The sequence below is a fragment of the Wasmannia auropunctata genome, unplaced genomic scaffold, assembly GCF_000956235.1.
Source record: "Wasmannia auropunctata unplaced genomic scaffold, wasmannia.A_1.0 LD335983.1, whole genome shotgun sequence".
Taxonomy (NCBI): Eukaryota; Metazoa; Arthropoda; class Insecta; order Hymenoptera; family Formicidae; genus Wasmannia; species Wasmannia auropunctata.
In genome coordinates, this window is record NW_012026907.1 from 473,460 (window position 1) to 499,577 (window position 26,118).

The following is a 26,118-nucleotide window of genomic DNA, read 5'->3' on the forward strand; positions in this document are numbered from 1 at the left end:
ATATCTAATGAGAACACCTTATGCATATGTCTACGAAAGCAAAGCGGGAACGATTAGTTAATTCCAAACATGGAAGACGTGCTGTACTGAGGTAAGATTTCTACAAGCCGTTGTGGGGAGAAAAAAAAATTGATTCCACGATTACTCTTCTTCTTTTACGTTTTTTTCGTGACTCGATTCCCGTGGGAAGAGACGGTTCCGCGAGCGAGACAGTGTCGCGCGGAAGCACGTCTCCCCATTCAGGTTTCTTTTAGCAATGTTAAAGGTTAAGTGGCCGCTTTCGGGCACAGCCTAGTTAGTTGCAGTAAGTAGGAGCGTGAGATGATGAGTCAGCCAAGCAGCGTAGGTAGAAATAGCTCGCGCGCGCGCGCGCGCGCGCGGGCGCGTATTGGGCATCTACACGTGGCATACTTTGCTCGATTATCAATTCTATTCGATATAATAAATCGATATAAATATCGAGCGATGAAAAGGCAACGAAAGGAAGAGAAGAAAACTGTTCTCTTGATATCCGTTTGCTCGACGAAATATAGACGGCTTCTCTCCGCACGTCTAAAGCGGACAGGATCGGACACAGGCCACGCGTAAGAATTGTAATCCTTGGCGGCTCTTATTCTTATTATAGTTAGAAATATAGGCTGCCCCTCCTACGTCTCGTCTCGTGTCTATTTTTCACTCTTACACATCCGAAAAATCCGGTTTTTCTATCTCGCAATATGAGAGACTCTTCCAACCTCACGAGACTTTGCACGGCTAACATCGCGCTTTCGTATCGGGTGCAATAATTGCGAACCAGATCCGTCGTATTGAGACATATAATTGCTTTCCGATTTATGTTTTATTCCAGTTCGGTCGTCGTTGATGGGCGAAAAAGGGAATCGAGCAAAATTGTGGGATCGATCAAATTTGTTTTTTTTTTTGTCTGTTCGTTTGTAACAGCTCGATCCCGAATAGAAAATTTCACGTGTAACGCCTTGAGTAGTATACGGCACGTCGTCCACGTTTTTAATTAACCAATCGTTCTATATACGGTATTACTTCATTAGACACTTTCTGTGTCTCGCAGCCTTGAGACAGATACAGTTTTTAACAAGTAAATTTTTACGCACGTATGGGCAACGGATATAACAGATATAACAGATAGAAAGCAAGAAAAAGAGGAAACAGAAACAGCAACATAATGTGTTCATTACATTTATAGATAACAGTATTCGTTTGTATGCATATTTTTTACGATAGAAAAAAAATGGAAGATGAACGCGAAAGTGAGAACCTTTCGAGAAAAATACACACACTTAATTACATTTTACAACAATTATTTTACACAACAATTACTCTACACAACGGACGTACGCACGGAATACGCTTGCATGTACGCGAGAACACACATATATACATGACACGCAAACGGATACAGTTGAAAATGGAAAAATGTTATTAATTTAATGACACGGGAAATTTTTAATCGCTACCCAAGTTTAATATATATATTTATAAATACACACAACATATAGTAATACCTGTACGCAGTTCGGAACACGGAGCGACCACAGAGTTAGGTTTCCCGACGGCGGTCGGGAGGGAGATACACACATTAAATAAAAAAAAAAAAATCGAACCTCGCTTCATGCCGCTTATCTCCGCGGAAGTATGATGAGATTAATAGTGAGACTTTTCTGCGAAGAAAAAGTTTTTCGAAGACTTTTTTGCTCGTGACATCGATACGAATTATAAATGGGCGGTGCTGATTTCTCTTTTTTTTTTTTAACGATGATGACCCCAGGCGCGAGAACTTTTTTTCACTTCGACTTCTCGCGAGAATTTAAGAATGATTCTTCGCTGACAGCACTATTAACCGTAAGATCAAACGAAAGGAAACTCGACGATATACCTCGCAGCAAATTCCGTCCTCGGCGGAGGACGGAGGCCTTCTCTCCCTTGCTTTGTCGTACGTTTTTTGTTTTTTGCTCGCACGTGTGTCCGACCTGTGAATTCTCTGAAACGTGCCAAAAAATGGAATTTAGTTTGTTTATAATAGACTGAAATCGGCTGTCTACAGCCGAGTAGTTAGTGCAAATAATAAATGCCGACGTTGCATTGGCAACGGCCAATTTGTTACGGCTTTAAGTTAAAAAAAAAATATAGCTTCTAGCTTTTTTTTATTTTCCATTAATTTTTCTCAATTAACTAGAGCTATCTGGGTCTTCTCTCGGCAAGGACTTTTATTGAAAATTGCTCAGAGAGAAAGAAAAAGCAGATTTCGAAGTGAAATCACCTGATGATTGGCGAGTTGCGAGAGGGTTTTGTTTTTGTTTTTCTCCCTTCTGTGTAGTAAGTCTCCTTTAAGGAGTAGGGATAAGATGACTCTTATCCTTCCTGTTCTCTTATCTGTCGAAGAATGCTCCTTGAGCCACTTTTCATTCTCTTCGACGCGTTCGAGACGACAAATTAAGTTTTTCGCAAAATTAGGCTTTAGATATTTTGCAAAAAAAAAATTAAATAAAAGAGATTACTCTCTTTTCCATTTTTATACGTAAAATTGTTAGGATAATAGGCGAATATTGAAAAGTTGTAATTTCTAGTAATAATTATTTCAATTAGTTAAATTAGGGTGTAGATGTTTAGACCTAGATTAGATAAGTAATTAGGTTTTTTAAAAACATGTGCATTAAATCAATGGATAGGAAACCTCTCCTGAGGTTGTCGTCTCGAACGATGCTTTAAAGAAAAACATGGCATGTTAATAAGATGTCAATTTCGAGCAAATTGTATTTCGTTAAGCGTAAAAAAAAAAATGATGTGGCAGAGAGATATAAGCTGCTGACTCTACAGATCGGTCGATTTTGTATCGACTACCATGTGTAAGAATCGCGCGAAAGGAAAGAAATATTGTAACAGAATACTTTCGCGAGAACGCAAGTTAAATGTGCATAGTACAAACTTCGCGTATCTTTTTGTTCTGCGAAGTCTCGAATTTATATTCTTCAACTTCTTGCTAAGTTTTTGGTACTACATATTGATAGTAAGGAGAGACAGAGAATTGTTTCCGGCTGCTCCACCGAAATTTTAACGTAACCGTACAAATTGCTCGCAAATCGGGGGTTTATTTTTTTCCGAAAAACAAACATCTCGCGTCCGTCACAGAAGAGTGCACTCGTACCTGGTAGGCTGTAATGCTTAACATGTGTAGATACAATGTTAGAAGATAAAAATTAATAATATTAGACAAACCGTAAGAGGAATTAGTTTTTGTATTAGTTTTTGATCTATGAGCTAGCTTTAACTTAAATTTAACAAAATATAAAAGGGGGGCTCGTATAATTACAATAATACTGTATATGTATTATAAACAGTAAGCACGCGCGACACGCGAGCCTCGCTCCTTTTCACCTACACACGAACTTACTCCGACAGCCTTCCTATGTCAACACAACCGAGCGCTTAGAAATTTGTTTTTCTTTTCTTCACTCTCATCGTATCCTTGTTTTGCTTCGCCGCGTCACCGGTGAGCGAGGCTCGCTGTCTACATTTCGCGATCGTATGCGTGTATACGGGACACTTCATTTCGCGTTTAAAGGATAATCCTTCGGATCGTATCGCAGACCAGGAGAGGAGAGGTCTGATTTTTCGAAAACACAGTAAGATTTTTTTGTTATTATCGATACTAGTTAATGATTTGTTTCTCTGCTTTTTTCTAAAAAAAAAAAAAAATGGTTTTTGAATATACACTCCGTAATATATTGTAGAATCCGAAATGTGAAATGAAATATTTTGTATACGTATGTATTGCCTACTCGCCGTCGGGTTCCTGTTATTCGTTCGGACCTGTTACTCGTCGCAAGCAGCTCGCAGGCATCTCGGGTATGCTCGCTGGACTTTGTGTCGGCGATGTTTGTGAAAATGAGGTAAGTCGCCCCAATGACAAGGGGCGCAGATTCCCGAGATGTGACCGCGAGAGAGTTGATTTCTGCTAGAATTATAAATAATACCACGTGTACCTAAAAAAAAAACGATCGAGAAGGATCGGAGATAACTATAGTTTCTTACAATAGATTATATTTGTATATCCTTGAAGCTGCGGAAGCGACAAAAACGAAAAGACGGGAAACGAGGGGGGATCTTGACGGGAGTGGGATAGAGTGAGAAAATAGTAAATTGCGTATATTTTATGTAACTTAGATTTTTTATTGAGAGCAAGGAAGATATTTTTTATTTATCCTCTTTATTTTTATACGCGACGTCGCTACCGAAAAAAAAAATCATTTCGCGTGTAAATAATCGAGCGAGAGAGATTTGTAACGGCGATCGAAGTAGGTAACTGGTACGGCGAGCCGATAAGGGCTTAACTTTTTGCGCAATAGTAGAGAGAGATGAATAAGAAATGAATGATGCGTATATAGATTATACAGCTAAGTTTACATAAAAGAAACTAGGGAAATCATAGATGATTAATTGTAATTATACATATATAATTATGTATATGTATGCATGATTATATATGTATAAAATTATATATATATATAAAACGATGAAACTGCGATATACATATATTATATACAAATAGAATCTCTTATTTTTGCAAGAAAAATCAGTTTCAGAAAAGGAAAAAAAAGGACAAGAAGTTATTCGTTAATCGTTTGCGCGCTATTGGCGAAGAAAGACACGCCGGGGAAGCGGGGAAAGGAGGGGTTCTGTCCCTTCGGTCTTGATTTTTCCGTGTAAACGGCATTGCGTGTCCCTTCGTCGCGACGATAGCGAGACTTTATAACTGCTTTAAAGGAGGACGTCTCGTCCGCGCTTCGTTCTCGACGAGCTTGCTTCCAAAAATTGATATCCGAGAGGAAAATATGATTAGAACGAAATTCATATTATTTCGTAAAATTATTTTATTAATTTTTAGTGTAATCTTTTTATATGGTGATCTGTGATTTTGTTTTGTAGATGACCATGAAACATTAGTTACAATTGCGAAAAAAACAGTTTCGGAAGTGTTTCTTTTTTTTTTGTATGCGATTTTAAGTTCGAACTTAACATGTTATGTATCTATGTATATATATTATATTGGGACTGTCGACCCTGTACTATTAATGAATAAAGATATTATTTGCAAATATTGTTTCAGGATTGCTTGTGTTTTAAGTTTAGAAATATCGTGCGAGCACAGAGACGAAGCAACGATGTTGCCCCGAGTTCATTGTACCTATAAAGATGTTGTTAAATTGTGCGTAAATAAAGGAGAAAACGATTTCACCCATAACACGAGACGAAGTGCTTCTCAATAACGATTTTTTTTCTTTCATTTCGAAATCCTTTTGTAATCCGACGAGACCGTCAACGAATCCGCGCTGGCGGCAAGGCCTATAGGAATCAACCTCGTACAACTATACTATTAATATTTATAGACCTTTATATACTATAATGAAGCGGAGTCAAAGCACACTTACAAACTATAAGAGTATATATATTGTACAATAGATAAAGTGAAAAGAGAGTAATATTTATACCCGAAGTTAATAGCATGAAAAGAATTACTTTAGGAATAATATTTATACTTCTATATTTACTATATGCATATACAATAGCCTTGAAACGGGCAATTTAGAAATAGCCTCCACGCGTCTCTTTTTTATACGAGAATCGTACATAAAATATGAACTTGTCTGTATATTTCTGTCTGAATATTTTTCTCTCTTTTTTTTTGTTGTTAATTTCGAGAAATATTAGGGACAGAACGTAATTCTTTTTGTGTTGTACTTAAAGACATCCGTAAGGAGGTTTGTCCTTCCTGGCGACGAATGATTGCATAATCGTGCGAAGAGATTCGAGTGTTCGAAATATGGACGTAATAAGTACAGACCGAATTAGAATGAGGTTGCCACTGTTGGTTTAGAAAAAGGCAGCTTGACGTATCGCTGTCTCTAAAATATCCCCACTAGTCTACCATTAGTAGTGGGGACACTGACACCGAAGCTCGGTTTTTCATTTTCTGGTTAACTTGCGGTTTGATTCAACATAAATCTTATCTGATAATGGTGTAAAAATTGTGCTCTATTTATCGCTAATCACTAAACTGATTTTGTAGCGATAATTTTTCAAATTACAACTGCAATACCATCGATTATTTAATCGAATAATCACAAAACATAATTTTTATACATTATCTAGTTAAATTTAAACAACAAGTTAATCTCTGAAAAATAAAAAATCGGGTCCTAAGACTAAGCCGCCCTTTCTATCGCCTGCGCTCCCCAGGCAGAGTGAATTAAGGAGAGATGTTGATACGCTTCCACATCGCGTGTATATTTTCTAATCAAAGCTAAGAGTTTGACGGGGAAAAGCGCGGTCTATACTTATTACATCTATAGCTCCAAAAGAACTAGTAGAAAAAAAATGGATGGGACGAACCCATCGATTAAACCTCTTGACATTGTCTGACACAGCTAAGTTGTTAATTAGTAAAACGGCAGACTTGCAACGAGAGCGATATTTGCGCTGCATATGCGGATTTTGTTACTAAAAAAATGTTGAGAATAACGAATAATGTTTATTTTTCTTTCTTAAGAAAAGGGTCAGACAAGTTCCTTGACATTTATATTTTGAATTATCTTATGAATAAAATATATCATTTAATTTTATCGTGTTTGTTCTTTCCCTCTTCATCGCACCTGTGTCCCTCTTCCTTATTTCAGTCCTAATTTAATATCAACCACTTGAAAGGTTATCAAAAACTCTTAGATCTTGAAACAATTTTGTACCGAAGCTGAAATAGTAATAGTCAGAAGTTAATTTAATATAAACACTGAAAAAGTATTCGGCGCGCCGTTTACAGAATAGTAAAGCGTGTATAAATTTTCACGCAGAAATATTATTAAGAAACACTAGAATCCAGGCTCTGGCCGGAAATGGGCTTACTTTCTACTTATTATCAGTCGCGTACTGCCGAAGGAATGATCGATGCCATCGGCACATCGAATCGATATAACTTAGAGAAGCGATATATGATTCAAAGATTTTCAGTACGTAATTAAATTAAAATTCTTCTGTACATCTAAAACAGTCGTGTACAGTTTAAAAATAGTACAAAACGAAATGTATTGTAGCTCGCGCAGAATTAATAAAATCCTCAAGCTGTGCATTCAACTCTCTCAATTCGAAATGACAATTGTTCGCGGCAACTTATTATTCAGCCTGCATCGCGCGTCGTCGCGCTATATGTATACCTTGCATTGTGCGTTACACTCGCGCTGCACCCGCTGCGGGGTGAAGAGCGGGGGGGGGAGGGGAGGTGGAAGGGGGTACTGTGCGTTACGTCGCGTACGAATTTGCATTGGCACTTGGCGCATTACGTCGACGCATTACGTTTGAAACAGGAAAAATCGAAACCGTGCCGAGCGTAGCGCGCAACCTCAACTGCAACCTCGCGCTCGTCACCACTGCATCCGGCGCATACCCCACACGGTTAAGAGTTGCACACGCGCGTCGCATTCGCATCACGTTTTCCGTTACGTCGGCAGCATTACGTCGGCATTCCCGCTTCTTCGCCGAGCTCGCTGCCTCGCGTTGAATTACGTCCGGGGTTGCGTTACACGTCTGGCGGCGACGGCGGCGGCGGTCGTGTTCGCGGTGGTGACGTTAATTCGCGGCTCTTATCAATCGTCAATTTAACGCGAGCGCGCGGAGAGGTGGGTGTAAACCTCTTGCGTGGGCGCTTGCGCGATATAATTTATGTACCGTGGAGGACCATTAATCTCTACTACTTGCGAGTATGTGCCGTAATTTCATACACGTCTCCCTTTTCTTTCGCGAATCGCCGTTCAAATTTGTTTTTTTTTTTTTATGGCGCGTAATTATATGTACGTTATGTACGTCAGTCGTGCAGAGCAAGCGAGGTATAGACGCAAAAATTATGCGATGATCAGTATGATAATTCAATTGTCGTCATTGTTGTAGAGAATACAATAACGCGGCGCAGAAGAAATGTAGTTCATCGAAATGTTTAATTATCCATCGCCGATATTTCCGTTCGAGTGTTTCGCGCTACATAGTACATTGTCATTATTACAACGCGAGCATTCTGCCCGCGAATATGCTTCACTGTCTAAATAGAAATGCACTGCACTCTCGTACGATCTAAACTTTTGTACGGAATTCCTGGTTTCGTGCCAAGAACTATTGAATGCGCCATTAGAGGAATTGAATGCCGACGGAGATTTAATTTTTATTTTTATCAAAAGTGATTATTTCATTTAGCAAGTGCAATGCCAAATCGATAAAGAGGTAATTTACAATTTCACATAAAGGCGTATACGTAAACGCTGTATAGCTTTCAATACTTTTATATAAATAAAGATAGTTAATCAAACATAGAACAATAAAGGTCTATGGGAGCTAACACGGATGTTGGTGTGTATTAAGTTTTATAAAAAATGTGTGGCTGAATATTGTAGAAATTAATACACACCAACATCCGTGTTAACTCCCATAGGCCTTTAGTGTTCTATGTTTGATTTATTCTCGGGAGCTCATTTAGGATTATTTAAAGATAGTTAATTATAGATGGAAAAAGATTATTTAGTTGATGATACATTAATAAATTTTAACGTATAAATAACGAGGTTATTCCATTAATTTTATTATTTGCAATTAATAATGAGAATTAAGAGAATTAATGAGGAAAAATAATGCCGCAATGCGCCTTTGTCGATAGGCTTCGCACATAATTTGTTGGTGCTTAATTAACGTAGCTTAATGGATTGAAAACAGTTGTGTCACACCGAACAAAAACCACCCTGCATTTGATTATTCTGTCTCTCACACAATAATGAGTACCCATTATATATTATATAATAAGTATTCATTACATTGTTATATTATATATTCATATACGAATTTTACATTGTGACGTCGCTCATTTACGTGAAACATAGTAAAACGATAAAATTGCGTTATTGTGCTTCAGATTATATGTAAAATAATCATATGTGACATAAAATTATATCAAAGAAAATACATTAGAAAGTTACCAAAAAGAATTATATCGCATTAATTTGTGTCAAATTAAGACCATAAAAGAGATTCGAATTAAATTAATTGCTTGCTAAAAATACACTTGCATTGTCAGTAATTTTTTTAAATCTCTATCAACATCATTTCAACTATCTATTATATGAATGACCAAGGATCGCATTGGTCATGTAAAAAAATTCGAACCGATAACACAGTGACACTATGCTAGTATATTTAATGTAAGACCTTATTAGACACTTGCGCCATTCATCCGCCGATGGAATATCATTGGCGCCATTGATATTTCCGCGAGTCTAGCGAAATGCCGGCTTTGAATGGCGCAATCATTTAACTCGGGGATGACGTTCATTGCATTCGACACACGTGCCGGGATGCGCACACACGCGTATTGGCGGTGCTCACGAATCTATTCAGCTGTTTGCATCACGTCGCACGTGATTCCGTCTTTGCTGGATTTCAAATGTAATCATACGTACGCATATAGAACGATAAACACCGCTTTGTTTAGCATGGATTTATTATGAATAATGAGGGTAATTCTCACGTCTGTGCAGAATAGCAAATCACATTCGCATCAACGTAAGTGATATATTTTTATATACACTAATACAATCGTTGATCTTCTCGAAAATGCTGGGATTTTGTAATTTAAGTGTTAATGCGGCGTCTATAAGACTTAAGACAATTGATTAATCGACATAGTCGATTATTCATCTCACGTGAGAAGAATAATCGATTGTAATTGGTCAATTTTCTTAAATTTTAAGTCCTAAGTCTCATTAGACTGCATTATAAATATACATCTAGATAAACGATGAAATCTCGTCCGCGTTTTACAACTGAGGTAGAATCTTTTAAACAACAATTTTATATTTATGATTAAATGCAAAAGTAGGTATTTAAATATAAATTTGAAATTTAAAATCTTATAGATGTATATGCCCGATTTTCCTTAAGAAAAAATCTAAATTTAAAAAAAAAAAGTTCCAATACTTTGTTGAGAGAGATTTAAAAAAGAGGAATACTTTACAGCACTTTAGTATATAAATATATGTTTAGTTCAGTCTCATAGATGTTGATACTTGTGGCTTGAAATGGTACATATCAATAGCCAAATTGAAGAAGAGGTGAGGCCAGTTGTTATATTTAGAATTTCGTTAACTTAGGTCATATCATATCTGCGAATTTATATAATATATATTCGAAAGCTCAAGATTGGAATAATGGAAAGTAATAGTCTATTAGAAATTGCACTGCTGTGTATACCTATACCGAGTGTCACAAATACCTTTATACACGAAATTGCATCAGTCTACGGATCAACTTTTGCTGCACGCAATTTGCATGCCAGTTCATGGCAGTCGTGGTGTAGAATTCGGTCGTTATATTATTCACCGATATCGATAATATTTCTCACGCGAGATCCGGATTTATTTTATCAATATAGGTCGGATATTATCGCGGAACGCTTCTCGAGATTTTGACTGTTTATTGCGTCACGGACAGATGCTATTTGTAGAAAATCGTTGCGTCATCATCGTAACGTGTCTTATTACGAAGAGTTAGATATGAATAATTCGTAATAGGTATATGCGAAAAGTTTACGTAAGCTTTGCAAGTTTCATTGTTTCAATACAGTTAGAGTAACACGTAAAGCTTTTAGCGAAACTTTTCTCTCACATATCGAGATTTTTATCTTTGAATAAATGTACATGTTTTATTTAATTGTTAAAATATTTTTCGTATTCAAATCTTCTGCAACAGGTAAGATAAATTCTGTTTCTTATTTTTTAAGTTGAGCTTCCAGTTGAAGCGCATGTTTTTTCTAACTTCTTAAGTTGAAACGAATGCTGACAATTAACCCTTACTTGCCACACTTCTGTGGCGTGACGTGCTTGACACACTGGGGTAGATATAGTGCATTATGTACAATTTTTCTCAGGGTTACATACTTCAAATTAACGAAAAGTGGGCCTGGGGTGTGTTACACCCCAGTGTGTCAAACAAGGGTTAAGATTCTAAACAATCTAAACCATATGCGTGTCTAAGAGGCATCTTGAAGTCTTTTTTAAATGTCTTTAAGAGTCTTAAAGAGTATTAAAAAAATCATCTTCAAGGCTTTCTAAAAGAAATGTGTGAAGATTTTTTTATAAGACATTTCTTGAATCATATGTATAATCATTGACTGCAGCATGTATTGATTAGAATGCATACGATATATTCAATTTGGATATAATATTGCCTGAAAAATATTTATTGTCAATTAAAACCTAGCAATTTTTATTATTTCGCAACGACAGCAGTTAAAATAAAATTTGCGGAAATGCGTTAATGAGAAATAGAAGCTGCAATTACTTAACAAACCAGTAGGTATGTCAAATGATTTATGACTTACATAACTTTGCTAATGACAAAATTTGATCTCTGTGTTATATAATACTCATGTGCACGCCTATAACGAAAATGGAAAAAAGAAATAATAAAATTATGGTTTCTGCAATAATAAATCAACAAGTACTCTATCTCTTCCTTGTTATGCTCTTCTGATATTTTATCGTTTTTCATGAATTTAAATTTTTGCATTGAATAAACCGGAACATAAAGCATTTTAAAAATATCAGATATATTTCTAATAGTTTCTACAAAACATCATAAATATTTTAAGACTTTAGACAATTTTTTTGAACTTTAAGACGTATTTCCTGGTACAATCATAAATTTAAATTTTTGTGCATTGAATAACACCGGAACATAAAGCATTTTAAAAACATCAGATATATTTCTAATAGCTCTACAAAACATCATCAATATTTTAAGACTTTGGACGACTTTTTTGGACTTTAATACGTTCTAGTATTCCCTGGTACGATTATTTTTGATAGCCATAACTATATATACTTTCAGTTTAAGTACAAAGTTAAATGGAATACAATATACGCAATAAACGAGACACAAAGTTACAAATAAAGTTACAAGTAGTAATTCCAGATCGCCTAAGACGACCTCACGCACGCGGCGTGGAGATTCATGGAAGCCGTCCTCGTCCTCGTCGTTCCCGCTCTCCCTGGCTCTTGCCGTCGTTTCGAAATCTGGCGCGCGTTCCGCGCGCTTCGCCCGCGCCTGCGCGGCGTGACGCGCGGAGCGCTCCGTGAGCCAAGCACGGCGCATGCGTCCAGTACCGCGCTTACCATGGTCGATCGTAACGAGGTGGCGATGTCGCGTGTGCCAATTTTGGTGATTCTGGGGGCCACCGGGTCCGGAAAGTCGCGGCTGAGCATCGAGCTGGCGCGCCGCTTCGCCGGGGAGATCATCTCGGCCGACAGCATGCAGGTGAGCGATTGGCAGCGACCGATTCACGGGACGGCCGATCCGACGATGAGGTTAGGTAGGCCGCCGCATGACTTTCAAACTTGTTTACTCCGTTCTCGGAAGCAGGAATTTAAACGGGCGTGGGTGGGGATCGGGGAAAGCGCCGGCTTTTCCGGGAAACGTCGATCCCGAATTACTTGCGCCTCGGATTCGGGAGGTGTCCTCGCGATTGAACGTGATCGTGTGCGCGACTAGACGACCGCGTGGCGGAAGTGCTCCTAATGCAGGCACAGGGACGAGCACGCGGTGATCGCGATAAAAATGAGCGATCAATGTTTGCTCTCGAGTGCCGAGGCTAAACGCGGAAGCACTCGCGGATGACGTCAATGGAAGCGCGATTTTCTGAGAACGTCGATAACGTTGCTGCAAAATAATGCTTTTTACATCTTCTCGCGAATATATTCGAGGAACAATCGCGGGAATTGGAGTAGCTTGTATTTTATTTTTGCCGATTAAATCATTCACTGAGAGATCCTGTTCACACAAATATCGATTTTAACTTTCACTATTTTGTTCTTTTTTTCTTCATTCGAGATTAACGAACGTCACGAGACGTTTCACACGCCCGAAAGTAAAAATCCATCCTACAATGATGGCCGTATTTAAATCCGCCTGTGCTCGTAATGCTGACTTTTAAGTCCGTCTGACGAGGCACTTGGTTAAGGCGATTCAGTGCGGCGAGAAGAAACAGCGCTTCTTCTTCCTCTCACTTTCTTCGCCCCCCTCTCTCTCTCTCTCTCTCTCTCTGTTACGAACACAAATCGCGGTTCGACGTCAGTCGGCCGCTACACGTAAAGCGATGATACGACCGATGATAAGGCGCGCGTGAGAACTCTCTTAAGCCGCGGTGTTTGTATTTCCTTGGGTTCTGATTGTAGCGTCCATCAACCTCGTCATTAACGATACCACGCGATATGTTATTGTTATCGCTATCACAATCGGTGTCATTATTATCGCTGGCGTCTCGATTCCGCCGCGGTATTCATCGTCTTCGATACGACGATCTCTCTCTCCCTCTCTCTCTCTCTCTCTCGTTCTGCGAGGTCGCGGGTCACAGGTCTGCTACGAGCGCGCGGAACACCACGCTCGTGGCCTATAAATTGGCCGGTTTAATTGTCGCGCACGTGGATCGCAGGCGCGTCCGGTAATCTAATGACTAATCGTAACGGCCTTGACACGAGGATCAGCCGCGGCGTGATCCGCGTCGCGATGTAAATCGAATTCCGTCTTTCCGGCGGACCCGCCCCGCCGCGCCGGTGAAACCCGTTGACTTCCGGTCGCGGACGAACTTCCGGCGAATTAATATCGTGACGCCTCTGTCGGGCGGTCAAAGGTCGGCCCTTCTTACACTCCCCTTGCTTTACAAACAAATTGGCTTTCTCATCTCTTTTTGTCGAAGGCTTTTTTTCTTATTCAGGGACATTAACATTCCTCCTCTGCTTCTCACGCCAGCGCTTATCTGATACGTTTCGAAAGACTGAGGCTAGCTCTTCCACTTCTAACGAAACGAAAGGATTGCAGATAGAATTATTCATATTAAGAGGATGCAATTTTATATGAAAAATTAAATTACAATATTTAAAAAATTTTAATTTTTGAAGAAGCAATCAGCTTGTAATTGGATGCTTTATACATCCAATAATATTTTTGTAATGCGAATTAATATTCACTTCTAATTGATGAAAAAATTATTTAACATGCGAAGAGTTAATTTATGCAAATTGTTATCCTGACCTATATTTTGTCAGTTTTTAAACATCGTTATTCTGAAGAAATCGATAAAACTCAATTAAGTAAAGAAGTCGAAAGGAAGCGAAGTATTTTAAATACTTATTTTAAACGAAAAAAAAAAGTTAACTTTTATTTCGAAGATTGAGAAGATTCACCTTGAGTTGTAAAAAATCGATTGTATAGGCGCGTGTAGATTGGGAAATTTATTTCGAACCATCCACGAGTATATCGCTGATATGTAGCACTTTTTTTACATTTTTTACATCTCGCAAATATATTCGAGGAATAATCGAGGGAATTGGAGCAGTTTGTATTTTCGCCGATTAAATCATTTACTGAGAAATCCTGTTAATACAAATATCGATTTTAGTTTTTTCTACACCGTAAGAAGTTCTCAAAAAATTTAATTTTTGAAGAAGCTAATATAATTAGCTTGTAATTGAATGCTTCATACATCCAATAATATTTTTGTAACGCGCAAAGTAAGTGTCTAAAACAATTTTCCTGAACTTCTACACGTGTTCTTCAGTTTCTTGTACAATAAATGAACAGTTGGAGAAAGCGCGATTTTTTTGCGCTAATGGAAAATTTTGCAAAAAGATCAGTTTGATACACAGATGTATCCTCTTATAGGACATGCACCTTCAATTTTTAAGCCTCGCAACGATCTAATTTTGATACTCGTGACCCGTCGCCGCACGGAAAGAACGATTTTGCTGGAAGATCTAAAAATTTTGCTAAATACTGCAGATCTGAAAATAATTCTTGTTGAATCATCAAAATAATTTTGTTGGAAAGTAAAAAATGATAAGCATTTTTAATTTTCCAACAAAATTATTTTGATATTCTATATTCTAATTAGTTTGACTTTCCAACAAAATTATTTTGATTGTATAACAAAAATTATTTTCAGATTGGAATCCAGTAAAATCGTTCTTTCCGTGCGTCTTTCCCGCGGCGTTCTGATTCGCAGTTTCCGTACACAAGGAAGAGATCTAAACCGCGGCGGTTTTTCTCATCCTCGCGTACGCGCGTGTCCGTTTATTTCGGTAGCTTTTTCACACGGGGCGTATCGGCTCCAATTTAGCTTCCCGCTCGCGGCCACGCGTGACTTCACTCGCGTGCATAAATCACGTGCTCCCTGGCGGTCACGACGCCCACACGCGCCCGCGTGCCGGAGAAAAAAAAGAGCTATCCGCGAATTTCCGTCCTCGCGGACCCTCTTCAGCGAACATCAAACGGCGCAGCGTGGCGCGGCGGCCTAGCTCGAGGGGGGGGGGGGAATCGCGATCAGTGCCGGGATTGTTCTCGGGGGCGTCCTTTCGCGACGATCGAATCCTCCTGGGACGTATCTCGCACGACCAGACGTCCGCGTCGCGCGCGCGGAGGTGCTTCTTCATCTTCGCTCAAGACTTCGGCTTCGCGCGCCAGACGCCGAACTAGAGATATTCATTCATCGAGTTTTTGCTGTCAAGATAGTTTGACTGTTCTAAATTGATTGAAACATTTGCTGTAAAAAGTCTGATACGAATATCATTGAATCGTTCTGTGAATATAAGATTTAATTATCTGCGACAGTTCTCTTGAATCCGTTCTTTCTAGTAGGTAAAGATGTAATGTTGAGAACTCTAAACTTAAAAAAATCGATCTTAAGATTTAGAGTCTTTCTTTCATCATCTCAAAATTTAGAGAAATTTAGAAAATTTTCTTGTATTATCTCAAAAATATCAACTTTTTACTTGTGTCACTTTTCTATCAACACAGCGATATATTGAATTGCAATAGTTGCGAGATACGAATGGTGGAAAATATCTAAAATAAAATTTCAATTAGAGATTTCGTTACTCTTATTAAATATCTCTTTATCAAGTGCATAAAATTCTCCGAAAAATTGAATTTCCTTATCTGCTTTTAATCCGTAAAGGACACCTCTCTTTTGAATGGTTTTGTTTAACACGAAATTTGAAAACAATTAAGTTCTTTTTTCGAAAATTTAATATTACCAATCGATTGGTCAGACAATTTTACATTGAGAAACACATTTTGCTTTAATTTTGCTTTTTATTTTCAAAAGATATAAAACTTTAAAATAATTCGCTTGGTGCGAATTCGCACCCAGGTGTCCTTTATGAGTTAATTCGCTATTTAAAAAAAAAAGTTAAATTAAGCACAGGTATAAATTATGTTAAAGAGAGAGGAATCGATTTATTGATTAAAATATCATTCTATTTTTGACGATTTTCGACGAGACCTGTTTTGTATAAATAAACATTTTATTTTATCTGGAATATCGAAGCGTGTAGAAACTCAATTTGCCTAAAAATTAGCCAGACGGAAGAATATGCACCGAAAGTAACTCTCTCGGCAACGCCACGGGTCGATTTCTGAAATATTCAGCCCGTAGAATTTTAATATGTATTGCCGTTAAAAAAGGCGTGCTGGAATATTTCGCCGGTACACTGTAAGCGATTCTCTCATCTCGTGAATATCCATTAAGATGATCCGCTGCATTTCTGATCAGGGAGTTGAAGAGCCGCAAAAGTTCCCGTACAAGTCCGTGAGAATTCCACGAGAGTGTAATTTTATTGGAGAGCCCGTCCTTGGAACACTTCTGGAAATCGCACGAAAGTAGGTGACAACGTATAAAATCGTAGATTAAAAAAAAAAGAATATAATAGAAAATTTTTCAGTAGAAAAATGTATCTCTTCGTTTAAGAATTATATATCTTTTCTCGCAAAGAAATACGGCCGTGCTACTTTATATATTCCGATGCTGAAATATAAAGTAGCCGTTCTCTGAAACTAGGATTATGCGATAATCGCGCGATTAATTTTACGCTGCAGTCGTGTACGAGATTAATTACGAGCTGTAATTACATGTGGAAACGCGTAATTATCGTCATGCCGCGCACGAACGCTCCCGCGCCCGCTTTCGGCAATGCCGATACACGGCGCGGTTTTGTTATACCGTTATATATATCGCTTATATACGTGTACATTACACGCGCATTGATATACCGCGTGCGTGTGTAACCGCGAGTTATGTAGGCTACACGTACGCGCGGGGCACACACTTGATACACGGTTTGAGAAAGTGAACGTTTAGGCGACCCTTTCATCAGGGAGTGCACGGCGCGGCGCGCGCGTTCGCGGGCTCGACACGAAAGCGGCATGAAAGTATAATTAGTTTATAATTCTGTGTAACGTACGCGCGCGGCGGTCGAAAGGGTAATTGCGCGCGATTACGAATTTAACGCGGGGATTCGTCTCGCGACGCGCTCTCCGCGCGCTCGCCGGTCTCTCTCTCTCTCTCTCGCGTGCGCGCGAGGTTGCGTAAACTTCAGCGAGTGTGTTTGCAGGTATCTTTTTTTTTTTTTTTTATTACTGCCCCGAACTAGAAATCTATTTCTCGCTTTCTCGTCGAATATCAAACACATAGGTACCTATATATTTCACTTGTACGTTCAGCACTGTTAAATCTATAGTGTCACAAACTGAACCACATTTGAGTCGCCACTGCTCCTTTACTTAATAAATAGTTATTTTTTACTCAAACAGTGAAGTTAAGTAATTTAAAACAGTTCAAAAACTCAAATTTGGGTTAAATTTCATTGCTTTATTTAAAAATAACTATATTATTTTATTTGTTAAAAATAACTATTTGTTAAGTAGGAGCAGTGGCGAACTTAAAGGTTCAATTTGACACTATAGATTTAAGACAGTGGAAGATTGTACACTAGTTCAATTATAAAACACAGACCCTAATATCGTTAACACGGAAAGAATTTCCTTTTAAAATTTACCTTGAAAATCATGTTCTTTGAAAATTTTGGGACAATATAGCATTTCGACAAATTTTACTGTGCACTACAACAAATTTGTTGTATAGTATACCTATATTTAAAAAAATAATGAAAATCACATATAAGATTAGTCGAAATAATACTATGTTGTTCTACGATTAACATGATTTTCAAGGTAAATTTTAAAATAAATATCTCTCCGTGAATAAAATCAAAATGCAAAGAGTCGTCCGAGGTATTATTTTGCAGCCGGGGTTGGGGAAGGGGGGAAAAGTATTCGACTCGAGGTCGCTCGTATCGAGATGGGGGAGTTGAAATAATAAAGCGTTAAAGGTACCGTATTCTCTCACGGATGTATGCGCCATTTAATCCGGCGATAAACGGGCCGTTCGGAGAGAGACGTGCGATAGCGCGCCTGAAATTCGTTGATACTCTATCGGCGACACCGATCCGCGCGGCAGCTAGGCAACGTACCTTGGTCCTTGAATTGAAAATAGTGCTTGCCACGCGCGCGCTCGCCGGCAAAACCGGCTGCGTGCCACGCATGGAAACTTTCGTTTTAAATCCATGCGACTGGAGCGTGCCCGCGAGAGAGCAATATGTATAGGATGTCCGCCGTTAGGATGTTACTTTCATTATTGCACAAATGAGACATTACGAAAGGTATTTCACGTTGTTAATTAGAAATCGGGATTTATATGTCTTCTTAACTCATAATCTTTCCATCTCTTTTATGGAAAGTATTTAAGTTAATGTTGTATAATTATGCGAATATAAAATGTTCGCAACGAATGTATGTAATAGTGTACTCTATACTTGTGTATTAATTATACGAAAGTACAATAGTATTATGTGGTACTAGTGAGTTGAGTAGTACAACAGTAGTAGTAATTAACAAATTTCTTTTCAGTTCACCGGGTTTCAATTCAAAAATGACAAAGCCATTTATCATATCGGAGTCTTAATTACCACACGCGAATTCCCAACTAATATTATACAAATATTACATATACATGTTGTCTCTGCTAATTTTGTTAATTGTAGAGAGAATATTAGGGATTTATTAATTAACAAAATTAATTAGTATTAGTAATAAATTTTGTCAATTACTAAATCACTAACATTCTACAATAATTAACAAAATTAATGCAAGAACAAGATTATGTAATATTTGTATGATATTGGCCGGAAATTTGCGTCTGTTAATTGAGACTCTGATAAACGGCTTCGTCATTTTTATTGAATTGAAAACACATTTCGAAAAAAAAAAAAAAAAGAAACGGGACATCGCGCTCCCTTCTCCGGAGGATCGTCCTTGGCAGCAATTGCACGCGCGCGGAAACTGTGTGACGGTCGGCGCGGCAGAATGCACCTCAATAGCACGCGACGTGCGGGTGTGCATTATGAACGGACGAAAATCGCGGTAAAACTCGTGAGTTATAGCCGGTGTATACGGCAGGCTCTGCCAACCGGTTTTAAAATCCACGGCGACGCGATGACGCGAGATTTACGAGGCTCTTTTGTCGACGCGGATGCCTCGGGACGCGCTCGCGCGCGCGCTGCATCGTTGTTTTATTACAGCGGCGCTGAGTTGCAAGTGCAGCAGGGGCCTTTATCAAGATGTCGAGTGAGATCTTGTAACAATTACGCACGATTAATGAATGTATTTTAGCTCCGCGGTACGCCCGAGTGACGTAATTGCCAATCAGCACTAACGTCATTTGACGTGTACAATATTAAGGGATCGCAATACCACCTCGGCTTTTTTCTTCTCGCTCTTTTTACCGTTACGTTCGCGCGGGGGCAGGCTATTGATTTTAACTTCGTTCACGGCAGTTCCGAGAAGTAGGTGCATTAAATTTGTAAACGACAGCTGTTCGAGATTGCGTCGCTAAAGTCGATTATTGATAATCCCGTTTGGCGCGTTTCATTCGAATCTCGTTTAGAACCTATACCTGGAAATACGTCGAAATCAGGTCAATTGTTCGAATGGACATCCCTCCGGCGACTCCTTTTTACAAGGACGCTTTCCAATTCCATTTCCTACAGCTGTTTCCCTCGTCATCCTATTAATTATGCATTATATGCGAGATTCGCTTAAGAATGTAGCCGTTTGTAGCCGTCGGTACAACTTTTAGATGTCTCGAGACATACTGGGAGATACTGGGAACAATCTTGTAATTCCATTCGCATAAATCGCTGGTAGCGCGAGAAACGATCGTAGGTTTCGCACGTTAATCTAAGGGTATCTTACCGTTTGCAAATTGCGTCGTACAGCTGATTGTAAATTATTCAAAAAATCCCGTGTATATAAATTTCAGATTTACGTGACAGCGCGGCAGCTCGGTTTTTTTCTGTTCATAATCTCCAGATTAATAAGCACGAATACTTGTCTATTTGTCACGCGCGATGTGATGTCTCTTTCATTTCGAAAAAAGAAAAGGAGCAGCTTTACTTTTAGATTTTTTAGAATAGCAACGAGATGATTTTTAGTCAATTTCGATTTTACTCATTAAAACTTTCTCTGAAATTTGTTATTTTTATCGAATACTATTAATATGAACAAATTTAAACATATATTTTTCAATCTAATTTAACGAGAAGATTATGACAAAGTGATCGCAGAATCCAAATAATGCTATTAATTGCACTATTATTATATATATATATATATATATATATATAATTTTATTGCAACTTTGATGTGGTATGGTGAGTTCAAACCACATGACAGATGTGTCATCTCTTTTATGATTAGGAATGCTGAGAACAGTTTGTCATACTTCCGTGATTAAGTTGCTACATTCATTCGCGGATGCATTATGTAATTCCCCGCAGAGTATGCTGTCGTAATTGTTGTAATGATTATTCGTGTAGAATATCAGTACTGTTTGGCGCCAAGTGATATGACGTTTTATCTAGAATGAGTTAGATAAGAAATCGATGTGCCGGCTTGAGAGGTTGTCTTTACATTTATTATTAAGTTAAGTATTACTTTAACACTTTAAATATTAATAATGCTAATAAAACGCTAATGAAATTACGTTTTAAAGCATCTCTAAATAATGCAATCATAAAATTTTTATTGAATCTCTTATATCTATAATACAATAAATTTTCAATGTTTTCATCTTGATAAAATTATAAATGTTCAAAAATGAAAAAAATAGAATTTGTTTTTGAAATGCTTTTTAGAATTATTGTCCAATAACTTAAAATTAAAAAAAATTGACGATAACAATTTTATTATTAAGAAAAATAAATTCAAAATTTGACAACAATTATTTCCTTTATTATTTCCATTATTGTCTGTGGACGTATGTTTAAAGAATTGTCCGCAAAAAATATGTATAACGTGCCTGTGCCATTGTTTAATGAAATGATAACAAACGCGTCTAGCATTGAACCAATATTTATGTGGTGCGAAGTTCGTTTCGTCAGATTTTAACAAGATGTCTCGTCGCGTCCACGTGGGCGAACGTGCGTTAATGCGCAATGACAGAAATACGCGTTGGTCTCTCAGTTCATCGACCTCGAAAGCGTCGAGACGTTTTTCGGACTAAAATCGCTTGAATTCGTGGATAATTCGTGGGTCGAGCCGATGGAAATTGGATCGTGTCCGCAATAACGGTCACGATGCTGCAGCAGCGGCCGCAGCAGCAGCAGCTCGACGTTCGCTCGTCTCATGCATTCCTGTCATGCAGTGTCGTTTTTTTTTTTTACGATTTATGAAGCGATTTAATTGCAGTATTTTCTAACATTCCTAAAGTGTGAAAATTATAACGTCGAATGCCGGCGCTTAATCGAGCCGAGATCTATGAGTGAATTGATCTTATCAATTTAATTAATGTTAATAGAAAAAAATTTCCCGCTCTTATAACGTTTGAGTCATCAGCAATCAGACATGAGAAGATACGAATCGCGAGATAACGAAATGAGATAAGACTGGTGAAGAAGCGAATTTTATCCGATTCGATCGTTCCTCTCGATACGCGCATCTCTCGACGTTTATTAGCATCTCTAATTAATCCTGACATTTCTCTGAAAATATATTTTCCATTTCTGAGACGATTAGCGTTAAAAGAAGCAAATGCGTATATAAATCTTACTGGGACTCGGGCGATTGTGCCTGTCGGGCTCGTGCGTTTTCTCGAACCGTGCAATTCCTGCAGACGTTAGGCGTAAACAGAGAGCTTGTAATTGGCGTAAGAGTATTTCCCCTGTGGAAATGTCGTATGCGACATGACGGGATTTGCGACGTGAATATCATTGCTTGCAGCGATTAGTGGAACAAGATGTTAAAGCAGAAACCAGATCTCTCGGCCTATATTACCTTGAATTCTACCGTCGCGACACGACGATTTCCGCGAGTCCGCCTGAGGAATGCCTCGTCGCTGATTACTCGTGAATGAGATTCAGAATAGCTAATGATAAACGGTGGCGCGCACGTATGCCCGACGATCCTCTCTCATTCTCTCTCTCTCTCTCTTGCGGTGCTTGCGTAATTTGCGTATCAAGGTTATACCGCTCCGAGGCAGGTGAAGGCCCTTTGAACGCCTTGACAAATCGGTAGATTTTAGGAAGATTTCTTCTCGGAATTTATGACGCTCTTGAAAAAGTACAACGAGATGTCGACGTTCAAGAATGAGGACGGAAAATAAATTAAGGAAAAATCAGTTATTTTTACGACATGATATAAGATAAATCAAGGATACATGATTGCTATAATAAACTAAAAGTATCAATATTGAATAGGCGATTCAATTAGGAAAAGGGAGAGAGTAAGCGTAATTTTAATTTAAATCATTTCTAATTTAAATCTGATATATTTATTAACAAATTCAATTAACATTGAGATTTATGTGTATGCGCATTTAGAATCTTGTATAATATATAGTACAAAATAAATACTAACAAATAATGTATGTAATATTAAAGTAAATATCGTGCTTCAAAATGCTTGTTTAATCATGATTGAATACGTCAGTATACATTGATCGTCAAAACATTGCTGTTATACATATGCTATACGTATACAAAAAAAAATATTCGTCGAGTAACTTTCTCGGGCGATAAAATTACGATGTTTTCCAAGATTAATTGATCACTAATTAAATTGAACTGGAGAAATATCGCATTTACATTCTAATTTACTTCCTTACGCAGGAACGGGTTTCACGAAAAAAAAAAAAGATCCGTATTTCGTTTCTCAAAGACGATGCGAGAGAGCAGGTTCATATCTTGTCCATTGAGCGTAACCTCTCCGATAACAAGCCACCGCATTACCAGTTCTATCCCGGGGGAGGGAGGGGCGAGGAGGGAGAGAGAAAAAGTTAAAGAGTTGCCCCGTTGAATAGGCTCCCATCGATAAATCGTCGCGTTGTACAACATCGTAAAATTTAATTAACCCGATCAATTGGCGCGCGAACGCCACGCGCTTTTCTAGACCGAGGAAACGACCGTGCGATCAAGTATCCTCTTATCGATCTCCTTTTTATCAATTCACGTGCTTTGTAGCAATCAATTTTCTCTCGCGTATCTAATTACCGCATCACGAGCGACGCGACGTTCTCGAGCGTTATAAGATCCTTGAGCAGAAGAAGAATTACAAAGAACACGTCCAGTTTGGCGGGCTGAGAAATACGGGAGTCAGATGCTCGTTATCTTTCGCCTGCCTCTTAATTATTACTTCACCGTGCAATAACGCTGCTGTTTGCCGTTGCGATCGGTAATGGTAACGGTAATATGCCACGCGAGATAGTGACAATTATTGGAATCTTTGAGTCTCTCTATCGAGGTAAAACGAGGAGCGTGCATTCGATTAACCAATTAATTCCTTTTTCTAAATAGTGGTAAATTGTATCTAAAAGAGAAGCGAAATTCTCCAATTTTCGTCGGACTTATTTAATTATTGACGTCAATTATATTTCTGCTGTTTATACTCTCTACAAATGAATGAATGGAATCATTATTGATTTTAATGTACTTATAACTGTGATAATAAACACACGGAAAGAACGATTTTGTTGAAAGGTCTAAAAATTTTGCTAAAAACATCTGAAAATAATTTTTTGTTGAATGATCAAAATAATTGGTTGGAATATTAAAACTGATAAGTATTGCTATAAAACGTTTTGATATTCTAGCAATTATTTTGACTTTTGCACAAAATTATTTTGATTATTGAACAAAAATTATTTTCAGATCTAGATTCAGCAAAATTGTTCTTTCCGTGCAGTGAGTGATTTCAATATTGTTTTAGTGTTTGATATACACAGAAAGAACGATTTTGCTGAATACAAATCTGAAAATAATTTTTGTTGGACAATTAAAATTAATTTTTTTTGGAAAGTCAAACTGATTGCTAGAATGTCAAAATGTTTTATATATCAATGCTTATCATTTTTAACTTTCCAACAAAATTATTTTGGTGGCCCAACAAGAATTATTTTCAGATCTGTATCCAGCAAAATTTTTAGACCTCTCAACAAAATCGTGTCAAATTCTTTCCGTGTACTAATTCAAACAAATCACCGAATGCATCACTGATTGTGAAAGAATTTCATTGTCAAACAGTATTGAGAATTAATCAGTGATAATTCCACTTATTCACTTTTAGAGAGTATGTCTATTAGACTTGAATTTGGATATTTCGTAATGGACGAGAATACACGAGCATGCAACGAAATACGGTGCATCCAGGGGATACACATAAAAACCATTACACCGCGTATAATAATTACAAGTGACAACTGACTCCTGACTGGTTAAGTATAAGCAGCGCGAACGGAGGCAGAGGAACAAGCACCGGGGGCCACCTCTGCATGCAAGTGCGTGTCTCGCGGACACGTACGCGGGCGAGTTGGTCCATTAGCGTCATGGATTCCTACTAATTATCATAAATGCCAAGTGGACGAATACACGCGGTGAGTACACGTACAGCCGGGTCGCGTCCGGGGGCGGGGGGAGATTTGCGCGAGTCTGACACGTTGTAGCATCGGAGGGGCGCTAATAATGCGGTCGCAGTCTCGCGGCTTCTTGGATGACGCGCGCGCGCGCATATAGAGCGTCGCGCGATATAGCTATCCACGTCTCGCCTCGGCGAGCGATTCCACCACGTCTCGTTAGGCTCGCTCTCGCGTGAAATCGGGGTACGGCAACGACACCTCCGAGCCGATCTCTCTCTCGAGAGAGTGTTCCGTCTCCTTAATCCGTCTCGTTCACGAAAGTGCCACCCTTAAATACCGGGTACGTCGCTATTTACTGCACACACCCGGTCGCTATACGAACGACGTCGTCGCGTACACACATACACGCACATACACACGCTGAACGGAGATAAGTAAGTGATCCGAGACAAGTGGCATGCTTTTAAGTCGCGACCGGCTAAGACCGCTAAGGTTTATTGCCATTGTACGATCTTTCATCGAGAGCTGCTTTCAGAATTATCTGTCAACCGCCACGCACATTTATATCGAAATAGTTTCGGTGAAAGTATCGACTTATCACCGATCGGCGCGAGAGACTTATTACATCGAAGTATCGTGTATTATATCGAAGTTTGAAAAATTAAAATTTTGTTACTATGTTATATAATTTTATGCTGTACTCTTTCTCTTAAATTTTACGAAACTCTCCACTTTCTGTAAAATATTAGAACTTCAAAGCCTTCTCTGAAATATTAAACGCTAAACTAAAAAAAAAAAAATTAACTTAAATTTGAAATCAATATTAAACTAAAAAATCTTGAATCTGGAATTGCATCATTTAAGACACTTCACGTTTGAGATACTTCAGCTGAAAAATAACGTAAAAAAGAGAGGGTGACAGCTTTCAAAGATATTCGAAACTTATATACTTCTTCGTTATCTCTACCGTTGAGGGTGAAAAAAAAATGTGGACTAATAAATGTTCTCAAGGATTGGGAAGGGAGGAAAGGATTGGCGGTAGTAGATCGGCATCTTTCGCCTACGCGGTCGATGATTTGCGCGTGATCGCGGACGAGGAGGGAAAGGGGGAGGACCGGTTTCTGAACTTGATAAGAGGATGACGTGAGAAACTCTTGAGTTGAGAACACATGGGGGACCGTTGTTTTGTGACGGCGGTCGAACGAAGACGGACGATCCGATCGAGAGCACGGCGAAGAGGGACGAAGAGAGAAATAGAGAAAGAGACGAGAGTGAGAGAG

At 38.5% G+C, this 26,118-nt stretch overlaps 1 protein-coding gene across 1 annotated transcript in view; it reads left to right on the forward strand.

The window, feature by feature from the left end:
- The first annotated feature begins 12,205 nt into the window (after nt 1–12,205).
- Nucleotides 12,206–26,118, forward strand: part of LOC105454558 (tRNA dimethylallyltransferase, mitochondrial-like) — a 54,647-nt gene continuing 40,734 nt past the window's right edge. Inside the window, exon 1 of the mRNA XM_011697233.1 lies at nt 12,206–12,357. Within this exon, the coding sequence (XP_011695535.1) occupies nt 12,217–12,357 (141 nt within the window). The 5' untranslated portion in view covers nt 12,206–12,216. The remainder of the gene's footprint in view (nt 12,358–26,118) is intronic.